This window comes from Rhinolophus sinicus, chromosome 15, assembly GCF_057876585.1.
Source record: "Rhinolophus sinicus isolate RSI-liver-muscle chromosome 15, RSI-T2T, whole genome shotgun sequence".
In the NCBI taxonomy this organism is placed as follows: Eukaryota; Metazoa; Chordata; class Mammalia; order Chiroptera; family Rhinolophidae; genus Rhinolophus; species Rhinolophus sinicus.
This window is the reverse complement of record NC_142515.1, coordinates 54,512,427-54,523,322: the sequence shown is the minus strand read 5'-3', so window position 1 is coordinate 54,523,322 and position 10,896 is coordinate 54,512,427. Positions and strand designations below refer to the sequence as shown.

At 45.2% G+C, this 10,896-nt stretch overlaps 2 protein-coding genes across 4 annotated transcripts in view; one reads left to right on the top strand and one right to left on the bottom strand.

Moving 5' to 3' along the window:
- Positions 1–515: 515 nt before the first annotated feature.
- Positions 516–6,801, bottom strand: RPS24 (ribosomal protein S24). 3 transcript variants are annotated; one of them, XM_088792088.1, is made up of 6 exons: positions 5,176–5,241; positions 4,881–5,090; positions 3,502–3,612; positions 2,864–2,881; positions 950–971; positions 516–592 (listed from the first exon to the last, which is right to left on the bottom strand). In XM_088792088.1, the coding sequence occupies exons 1-4, from the start codon at positions 5,206–5,208 to the stop codon at positions 2,876–2,878; spliced, it is 360 nt and encodes a 119-aa protein (XP_088648214.1). In that variant the 5' UTR covers positions 5,209–5,241; the 3' UTR covers positions 516–592; positions 950–971; positions 2,864–2,875. The 3 variants fall into 3 exon arrangements, with proteins under 3 accessions (XP_088648214.1, XP_088648215.1, XP_088648216.1); XM_088792089.1 differs by lacking the exons at positions 950–971; positions 2,864–2,881 and adding an exon at positions 6,721–6,801; XM_088792090.1 differs by lacking the exons at positions 950–971; positions 2,864–2,881 and adding an exon at positions 5,346–6,729.
- A 1,830-nt stretch (positions 6,802–8,631) lies between these two features.
- The window catches only part of POLR3A (RNA polymerase III subunit A), a 47,094-nt gene continuing 44,829 nt past the window's right edge, over positions 8,632–10,896 (top strand). Inside the window, exon 1 of the mRNA XM_019745940.3 lies at positions 8,632–8,837. Coding sequence (XP_019601499.1) covers positions 8,794–8,837 — 44 coding nt within the window. The 5' untranslated portion in view covers positions 8,632–8,793. The remainder of the gene's footprint in view (positions 8,838–10,896) is intronic.

The following is a 10,896-nucleotide window of genomic DNA, read 5'->3' as shown; positions in this document are numbered from 1 at the left end:
CTACACCCAAATAGTCATTACACTAGATAGAGCCTGTTTCAAATTCCTACTCATAATAAACCACTCATTTTCCCCCTTAAGCATAAATCTGCAATGCACAAAACACAGTTGCGAAAGATCCTACACAGGATAAATTATGAAAACGTGACTTAATAGTTTTAATTTCTATTAAAGCCAGCAAATGTTTTCAGTAACAAAAACTAAGGGGGTTCTAGAAAAGAGCAAAGAGCAATTCAGATTTTAAGTGTCTCTTTTCAGAGACTGACAAACTATCCTGATGGCAAATATTAACATAAGCGCCCCAGGCTGGTCCTACTGCTCTCATGTTGCCCATACTCTACAGCTGACATTGTCATGCTATTAAAGGGAAGGACAAACACCAACCACCCTAACAGATCAAGTTTTCACTGAATGCCAGATGGAACGCCTGAACTTGGGCAGCATTCTGCTAAACAGAAGACTAATGAATTATACTCCCAGTGTAACTTAAAATGTATTTCAAACAACCAGACACATAAAAGTTCTTAGTTTATTAGTACTCTCATGAAAAATCTGCTGCATCACCACAGTCACTGACGAATCTTTACTCCTTCTGTAAATCGAAGAAAAAAAATTTAGTTAGCAAGTGCTGAACTGAACTTTAAAAATTAAAGTTCAAAGTTCAACAAAACGACACTCATGCAAAACTAGTATTAGTAACCTGGAGTTATGTTAACTTTGTATGATCGTCACAACATCAAGAAATTAAACATTCAAGCTAAGAATAACACAAAAACTAAATATTACTAAATTTTAAACACAAAACCACGTTGCTTAGTATTTAAGACACTACAACTCTTGAGAGCATTCGTCAATCTACATCTAAATTTATTTCACATGCTCTACTTTTAAATTACTGCATCAGTAAACCAAGGATTCTAGTGATCTAAGTGAAAAGCTTGAATTATACCTGTCATCCAATCTCCACCTCACTGAATCAGTGGCAGGGAAGGGAGAAAGGAGGGAAGAAGGAAAAAAACAAACATTCATTAATAGTCCCTTTTCAAACTCCAAAATAATCTACATTTAAGTGCATGCAATCAGATACCTTTAAGATGATCGTTCTGTCTTTGCAACTGTATGTACAGCACTTAGACACACATTGACTTTATTATTCCCAATTTTGAGAATACCTTGCCTGATTACCATGGGTCTTACGCAAACAAGGTGGCCTGAAGCCTTCAAAATGAACAGATCATTATGCCCAAGGTAGTGCCAACCAAGGCATGCCACTGCCTACTTACAGACGAGTAGGCACAACTGAGCCTTGGTCCCTCTGCTCTGCCCTTGTGTTGGGCACACTGGAACCATCCACAGACCTGGTAACTACCCAAGACTAAAGTCTAACTTAACCATAATGGGAGAGTTCTAAATGATCAGGCAAGTCTTTTAAAACCTGTCTCAGTTCAATACTTTGAAAGCCACCATTCACAGCCAAGAAAAGTAGTGCAAATTAGTATTTAAAGAGGCCAGATTTAGCTCCAATAAAAATGCCTCAACAGTTCTTCAAACGTGAGACTATTTATTCCTTAATTTAAAATAACTCTTATTGCACCCAAAAGCTAAGAACAAAATATCCACACAAAAACTGAAATAAAAAGAACATTAATATGCCTGACTTCTTTTTGAGCCAAAAAACACATGTGCTCATTATGCATTCATTTTCCAGCCGGCTTTTCAGAGCAGTGCTAGTGAAATGCACCAGTGCAACTTAGAGTAGGAACAGTGATGGCTCAGGTCCCCACGGGTGGCCCCTCTGCACTGGTCACCACTGAGCACGAACATGAGACTCAACGGATAATGAAGAAAAGAACGTGTTAAAAACATCTTTCCGATCCAGATCAGAAGACAAACACTGACTGACTCTTTTTCGCAACCTCCAAAACTTCTGCCAATCGGTATAAGCCTCCAACAGGGAGAGGCTCTAACAGAAACAGTTCCTCTGGCAGGCTGTCTGCTACTGGAACGCCACAGCACTGGAAAGCCAACGTGATAGGCGTTCTGGCCGGCAGACCAGGTTTACTGCCCGGCCCGGCAGGAGTCACAGTGACAGGAATCACACAGGGGCAGTGACCTCCATTTCAAAACCCTACTCCTCACAACCCAGGCTCAGCACTTTACATTTTAGCCATTTGGGCTGCTCAAATGTGCAAAAATGTGTTTAAAATGGATAGAGGACCATACTGACCAAATATTTATGGGGAAAGCATACTGATATAGGGCTTGAATGTGAATATACACTTATACTGGGAATTTTTCAATTAAAAAAAGGCATCAGATGGAAAGTTACAACGAGATCAATAAAAAACAGTGGAATGGTAAAGGAGAGGCTAAAAGGTGGCTTTGCGTGGATGATCCCAGAACACGGCTTTGCCAGATTTCCTGGACTAGTTTATTACCACAGCTGCCAGAGTGTGGACCCAAGTCCCCAAAGAAAAGATTGCTCGTAACTGAATGAAGACTCTTCTCAAGCCCCATGTTAACTAAAGCCATTTCCTGAGTACGTAACTCTCTGGGAGCCAGCGCGTCCCAAGTGTAAGTTAAAAAGGTGACTACTTAAAAAAAAAAAAAAGTGACTACTCAGTAGGGTGTCCACCTTCCTCCAGTGGGTCAACTTCACAACATAACATGCATTTCTGAGTTTCCAAAGTAAGCGTGATTGAAAGTTTTTTCTCCTCTGTTCGTAATATACTATTTTAAAACAGTAGTGATGTTATTATAACAGATCGTACTATAAAACTGTCGTTCAAAAGCCAACATGCAAAGCATCAAAGCAAACTTAGGGAGGGTGATGCATCCCCACACCGTGCTCACATCTCAGTACCTGCTAGACACTTCATTTCTGATGAACAAGAAATCCAAGAAAGTAGAGGGAAAAGGCAAAAAAAAAAGTTCACAGAACACTTGATTATTTAATTTAACAACCCAACATCTTAATTCCATTCAACTATTTAGTTAGCTAGGCAAAGCTGGTAAAAAGCTGCTTATCATTAAAATCACTTAAGTCGTGGCTAACTGGAGAGGAAAGCGAGTTGAGATTTCAGTGGCCTCTCCAGCATGCCAGGAAAACATGGGCCACATTGATTCAACTGCTTCTTAAACCAGTTGTCCATTTTAAAATAAGTCTCGGGGAACTAGCTCTGAGCTCCCTGTAAGTCTATTCCGATTAGCAGTAAAATGAACTTTCCCTGACTGGGCTTGCAAAGCGCCCACCAGGATCACTGAACCGATGTGGCCCCCGTATTGTGCTATCTGTGAGCTGCGGCGAAGCTACTGTGGAGAAGCTACTCTACCGAGGTGTTAAGATACTACATTATGCTGCTTCTCAAAACGTTACCTTCTGTAATCCAGAAGAAGTGGGAAAAGAAGAAACATTAACAAAGGTTATTAACAAAACTCCTCCTTTTCTAGAAACTAAAGACCTGCAGTTGACATTTCTGTCTTTCCCCTGAGGAACCATACCTTTTTGCCAGCACCAACACTGGCCTTTGCAGTCCCCCTAACTTTCTTCATTCTGTTCTTGCGTTCCTTTCGCTGTTTTCTTGACGTCTTTTTCTTCTCATACAGGCCATGCTGAAGGAGAAAGGAATATATTACATATTTGCAAACATCAACTCATCATTACCCATTAATCTGGTAGGAAAATGAACCAGGTTGGAGCTCAAGAAATGCAGCTTCACAAATCAAAACTTTTCAAGTGTGTTTTTCCAGGACCTATCAGCTTCAAGTCAAGTAGTTGTTTCCATCTAGTTGGGGAGGACACAGCTCACAGTGGCCCATGCAGGGATCGAACTGGCAACCGTGTTGTTAAGAGCACCGCGCTCTAACCAACTGGGCTAACCGGCCGCCCCTACAAATCAAAACTTTTCAAGTACACTTAATACTTGTTTGAAAGAAAGGGTCATTCAATTAATAAACAGTATGTACAGAATAACAGCACAGGAAACAAATGTCTACTCAACACTCACTGCATGGTATAGGTTCAGGAAACTGGCTATTACTGTCCCGCCCTGAACCTATAGCTCACGAGGTCCCCACATTTTGGTTTCCCTTTAGGGTGTCTTCCATTTCATCTCCAGATTATTCCCAGCGGACCCAGAAGCCTTTCCCCAGGGCTCTACCCACCGCCGTGGAGACTGCTATCATCTCCTCTTCTTCGCTCTGCCCACTTTCGCACTTGCTGTTCCTGCTGCCTACAAGACTGCTTCCAAATCCTTACCAGGATCTCAGCTTCACTGTCACCTCCTCAGCCTCCGACCACCCGGTTAAAACGAGTACAGGTATCATCTACCACATCACTGTGACTTCCCTCACAGCTCTTCTATGGAAAGATTTAGCTAATAGCAGGGAGAAGGGCTAAAAGAGGACAAACTTCAGTATTTCAAAGTAACAACCCATTTGCTAGTTCACTACCTAGAATGGAAGCTAGGCAGCTTGCTCAGTCCACTGCCGTGGTTCCCTCTAGAGCCTGACAGGCAGTAAATTAAAAGAAACCTTTCCTAGTTCCTGGCTACCTATGGGAGCTAAGTCCAAACTCAGACCTCAGGTAGTAAGATCACTTTTTTTGGTGCCAACCTACCATTCTAAACTCATCCCTACTTTTAGTTCCTACATCCATAACTACCACTTTACCTGCCCTTCTAGATTCAGCTCAAATGCTGCAGAGGCCACCTCTGAAACCCCATACTCTACCTTTATCAAAGAACCTTTTCTCTGAACCCCACAAGTCTTTAGGTCCGTATGCTGTCCCTCCTCAGACTGCTTGCTCTTGTTCATTCTACTGCACCCACACACAATGCTACTGCAAAGTCTCCAGCAGCTGTTAAAATGAGGATACTTACTCTTGCAAGTCTATGTTTGGGTTCATTTTTCTTTGCGTAATCCAAGGAATCATAAATCATGCCAAAGCCAGTTGTCTTGCCACCACCGAAATGGGTTCTGAATCCAAATACAAAGATGACATCTGGTGTGGTCTTGTACATTTTGGCTAGTTTTTCCCGAATTTCTGTCTTAGGTACTGTTGCCTTCCCAGGGTGAAGGACATCGATGACCTCAAAGGAAAGATCAAGCTTAATGTTACAATGGAACATCTTTAAAAGTGAGTAAAAGTTAAACTTCCACGTGCCCCTTCCTTACCATCTGTTTCCGTTGAAGTAGTCTGTTGGTCATGAACTTCCTGGTCCGAATAGTTACTGTGTCGTTCTGAAAACACAACACACCAGTTAATAAAACCACTCAACCTTTTCTTGGCCTTGCGGTGATTTTCCAAGATCTAGAAGTGCTCTGTCCAAATTATGGACACTAACCGTGTGGACAAATTAAATGACATTTAAAACGCAATTCCTCAGCTGCTGGGCATTTCCAATATTCAAGAGCCACATGGACGAGTAGCAGAAAAGCTTCAGGAAACAAAGCAAACTCCCATCTCCTCCCAAACCACTTAGCACAGCACTGAACTCACAGGACACACCTAAGATACACAAACTCTACCAAGAACATGCTTTGTGTGCCTCTGGGTTACTTCACTTTGTTACAGGAGTCACTATGGAGCAGGATTTCTCACCCTGGGCACTACTGATATTTTGGTGCGACAAATTCTTTGTTGCAGGGACTGTCCTAAGCATTCTGGGCAGTAGCAACCTTGGCCTCTAACCACTGGATGCTGGTAGCACCCCCACTTCAGTTGTAACCAAGTGTCTCCCGACTTTGCCAACTGTGCTCTTTGGGGCAAAAAGAACCCCGAATTAAGAACCACTTCTCCGGAGAACTACGACCCACACAAACGTTACAGCCACAGCACCGTGTTTAGGCGTCCTGCACAAAGTCGCCACAAACGTCGTACTACCTGCACGGACACTACCTTTCCTGAAAGACCAAGGCTACAGCCCATAAAGCTGGGCCCTTCTGAACGGCCCACAGCTCGCTTACACGGTAAGGACCAAGGAAAGCGGGCATTAGCGTGTTTACACTGACGAAAGAAAAACATTTTCCCAGAAAGACAGAGAACGGGTAGGTTTCATGGCACCGACTGATTGCTGGATTTCAATTTTTTGAAAAACCACACCAAACTAAGTTCACTTCAACAGTACTCAATTCTTGAACATTGAGAATCAGAGGAAGCACTGGCTCAGAAGTGGAGTGCGGTTAGAAACGGGAGCTGACCCTTTCAAATGCCGGAGCTAACTAGTTACGCGGGAATCCGCTTGCCAGGGCCTCAGTTTCCCCACTGTGAAACAAGAGGTTCCAGTCAGCTGACGAGATTCTAGCTTACACACGAGAACGGTTCCATTCGCTGCAACTCCACCGGGGGCTGCGGGCACTCGCTTCCCCTCCGGGGCTGCCATCACCTGCAAACCGCCTACCCCAACTGCGCCTGCAGGTACGGTGTTTCACCCCCCCACCCCCACCCCATTCAATCCACTAGGCTGGAGAAGCCGACAAACGCGACAACCGCTCCCTCAGTCCCCGGGCCCTCCACTCTGAATCCCGGCGTGTCCGGGTCGGCAGCGCAGCCTGGACGCCCCGCCAGCGGCTCCGGAGCCCTCGGAAACCGGCCTCTGACAGACACGGCCAGAGAAGAACAGCCAGGTTTCGGGCAGCCGTAGCACAGACGACGGCACGGAGGAACGAAGGATGGCTCGGATATACGGCGGATTACTGCAGAGACGCGGGGAAACTCACCATGATGGCAGCGGGCCTTCAAGCAGCCAGGGGGAAAAGAGAACCACTACTCGCCGGCCAATCATATCAACGCGTACTGAAGGACCCCGGGCGGTGCCGGCGTGGGGGCGTGGCCTGCTGCGAGGCCGACCACGCAAATGCCAGATTGAAAATGCCTAAGGCCCCGCCTCCTCTATCTTTGGCCACACCCCAGCCTGGCCAATCCCCAGGCGGAACAGCTCGAGCGGACCGGGTTTACTCGAGCATATGTTCAATTTCAGTTCAATTTAATTACGTATTTTACTTATCCATATTTAATTCCGGTAAACCGAATTATAGTTTAAATTGCCTCCATCCGAGTTAAAGCTGGAAGACGTCCCTGTCGATCAGCCTTTTCATTTTACAGCTAAAAACACTGCAGAAACACTGTCAAAACCTTTATTTCAAGTATACAAAACTGACCGTTATGATTTATTGCTAAGTATTACTTTTCTGATATTCTCTGTTGATTTTATGATTAAAAATGAAAAACTAATTTATCTTATTCTGAAAAAATCTTAGCCCTTACAAAAAACGAGTTTTTAATAAGTACTTGCTTCTTTCAGAAATTTAGTTGTTCACGGTGAAACAGACATGTAAAGATAAAGAACAAAAGTGTGCGTGTTCAAAGAGAGACATTAGTAAAGAACTTCCAAAAGATTAGTGTGGACCAAGAGACCAGGGTACAGGCTTTGAGGGCAGCTTTCCTATATTCCTCGGAATAATGAGAACAGTTAATATTCATTGAGTGATTGCTATGTGCCTGTTACATTCTGATTACTTTTACCTTCATTATGCCGTTTAACCTTGCCACCAAATGTAAGAAATAGGGCACCTATTACTTCCCCCTTTAATAGATGAGGCAACTAAGGCAATGAAATTAAATAACTTTCCCAAGTCACACAACTTGTAGGTAGTGATACCTAAACTCCTATGGAGGCGCTGTGTGGTTCCAGAACCCTTGCCTTTAACCTCTAGTCACTCATCAAATCTTGTTGGTATAGTATTGTCGACATTACTCCAAAGATACATTAAGTGATTGACTGCTGAAATGGGTTAAGAAAATCTGACTTGCTTTGCTGTTCGTCTGTGACATTATTGTTTTATTAGTGAGGATGCATGGAGTCTGAAAATGAGATAGCATCCCTTCTTAAAATTCAAAAGTATTGAACCACTGTATTGCGTTCTATTTAGAGTTTCTCACAAATAGTAAAGAAGTTTCAGGTTCTGTAGCGCTGGATCCTATGGTGGTGTAGCTTCCTTGCTAGTCTCATGCACTAAAATGTCACACTAGGATCACTTCCCACAGGTTGTCACAGATAGTAGGCGAGCAATTTATTTCAATATACGAATCATCTTCACTTCCTAGTCTCCCCTCATCTTGTTTCCCTAGCTCACTATGGCTCACTTTGCACTGTAAACTGACATTTCCAGCTTCTGTTTTTGTAATCAAGAATATGAATTTAAATCTTTTTCTTTTCAAAATAATTTTGTGACTTAGAAGAGCACGCACGGCTTTCTGCCCTTTTTATTTCTTCTATCCGTTGTTCAGATGGTGCCCCCTGTTCCTTGGGCAGTTTCATTTTAGCCTCCACCTTTCCTTAAACAAGTAGAGGCTCTTAATTAAAATGGTATTATTGTTAATAATAACGATTTTCCAGTTTATGCAATTTGGGGCTCTCTGGTTGTCTAAAAGTCCTGAGGCAATGGGTTGTATTTTCCCTGCAAGTGTCACATGACCTAGAGAAATGGAGCTGAAATGGAATTTTGAAAATACAGCCCAAGAATTGCTGCAGCTTCAAGGAGGTGCCGCTAGACGGCAGTGTAGGGAGAACGCAAAAAGCTGCGTGCCGGAAGCCTCTCTTGACAGATGCTCCGGCGAGTAGCGGAAGAGGAAGTGGCCACGTGAGGCGCTTTACGGTGGCCGAGAGGATGCCGGGGATGTGTTAGTAGTGAGTCCAGAAGCAGCCCTCCGAGAAGCAACCCTCCGCAGTGAGGGAGCCATTGTGTGACTCTAATCCAGCTCCCCGAGTCTCGAGGAGGGCAGCCGTCACCATGGTGAAGGAGCAGTTCCGGGAAACGGATGTGGCCAAGAAAATGTAAGATGGAACAAGAATGGTCAAAGGGCGGAAAAATTAAGGGCACGGGGTCTGAGGTCAGGGGTCCCGGGTCTCCAAGGGTCAGAGGTGAGGGTCATTTGTAAGGGGTAGGCCAGGAATCAGCGGAAGGTGCGGGCAAAGGTCAGAAGTCCCAGGATAGGTCATAGGACATCGGCCAGTCGGCCTTTCAGCACCTGCGGGACCGCAGGCTGGCGTGGTCCCTGGGCTTGAACGGCGAAGGCGGGATGTGGCGTGAGCCTCGGCGCTGTACGTCGTGGGCCGGAGCTCGAGTTCTCCCGAGGTCAAACGATGATCCCTCCCTTTCTTCCCGTGAATTCTTCAACACTGCAGCGTGGGGCGCAGTCGGGGGCAGGGACTGTCTCATTCTGGTTTTGCTGCAGCGCACATGACAGGGAGGCAATCTCGCTGAAGAAGGAGCGAGTTGCCCCCTAGAAAGTTGTTTCATTGGCAGATGGGTTAGCGGTCTCAGGAGTGGCGCTGCCTTCTGGGCCTTCTCCTTCAGCACTTGCTTATTAGGCGGTGGCCTCTCCTTAGATCTCCCAGGAGAAAAACGACTTTACTCGTTCTCGTAGGAGACCTTTACTGAGGAAGGTACTGTGTGCTAGGCCCCGTGGTAAACCTTGGAAATGCGACATCAGGTTTGACTGTCTATCTAGTTGGAGAAGATAGACAGGTCGGCGCTGGGTATGACAAGTGCAAGGACAGGGTAGGCGTTAGGGGCTTCTGAGAGCACCAGGTGGGAAACAGGGTCAGGCAGCAAAAAGCAGACCAAGCAGCCTTCTTCAAAGAGCACACTGGAGGGAAAAGGGGTGGGTGGTGAGAAGGCAGCAGAAGATTTGAACCTGCGTCCGTAGTTATCTTGTAGGCAGAGAGGAAACTGTGAAGGATTTTAATTAAGCAGGGAGTTGTCTTGGTAAGACTTTTCCTTCTAAAAGACCTCTTTTGATTCTCAGAGGAACAAAATAAGAGAAAAGGCTTGGAGGCCACTGCTGGGATCCAGGCCGGGGGTGATGACAGTGGGCATTGGCGGGGTAGAGTCACTGGAGAGGAGTGGATTTCAGAGGAGTTGAGGGTATAACATTGGTCAGATGTGTACGAGAGAAAGGAGGTTGGCACACAGAATTCCTTGCTCAGGCAGTTGTGCAGATGGACACTATGCACTGGAATGAGGAACTTGTGTCTCACCTGGATGGATCCTCCCAGGTGGTCTCCTTATACCCACCGGGGACTGTCACACTCACCTCAGCCCCTGCCTGTATGCAGATGTAATCTATTCTCACAAAGCAACCGCAGTGAGTCTGTTATGATGCTAATTAGATCCCTTGACACTTCAACTTAAAATCTAGCAGCTGTCCATTGTCCTGGTATTGACATTTCCTGCAAAGTTCCCCAGCCCTGCCCGACCTGGCCCCTGCACACCTCACTCACTTCATCTTGTGCCATTAGCTTTCTGTGCTGTGCTATATGTTTCCTTTGGTTCCTTGAAAATGCCAACCTTGTGCTTGCCCTGGGACCCTTGCCCTTGTTGTGCTCTACATCCAATGCTCAACCTCCTCATCATCTATGACTGGCTACTTGTTCAAAACTCAGCTCAAATGTCAATTTTACCGAGTGGCTTTCTGACCACACAACGTAAAGTAGGCTCCTCAGACTCTCTCTACTACATCACACAATTTTCATTCTCTGCATTTATTCACTTTTGTGTATCGATTTGTTTATTGTCTGTCTTTCCCACCCTGAGCTGTGAGCTCCATGTTTTCAGGAACCTTGTCTGTCTTATCTAATCTGTGTTCTCTGCCCCTCAGAATGGTGCCTCGCACACAGTAAACCCCCAATTTGGAGGGGGGAGGGAATGAATGAAGGGACAAACATGAGAGAGAAAGTATTGGGTTGTGTTTTAGATGTGCTGTGTTTGAGGTGCCTGTGGGATATCCAAGTGTAGCTGTCAGAAGACATGTGTCTGTACAGTCTCCAGCTGAGCAGAAGGAGCTGGCCTACAGATACAGGTTAGACAGACATCAGCATGTACTTGAGTGAC

Coding starts and splice junctions, on each gene's coding strand:
- RPS24 (XM_088792089.1), bottom strand. Junction 5,091..5,175: donor TACTTCAACGGAAACAGATG/GTAAGGAAGGGG, acceptor CTTTCCTTTGAG/GTCATCGATGTCCTTCACCC. Junction 3,613..4,880: donor CCAAACATAGACTTGCAAGA/GTAAGTATCCTC, acceptor TTTCTCCTTCAG/CATGGCCTGTATGAGAAGAA.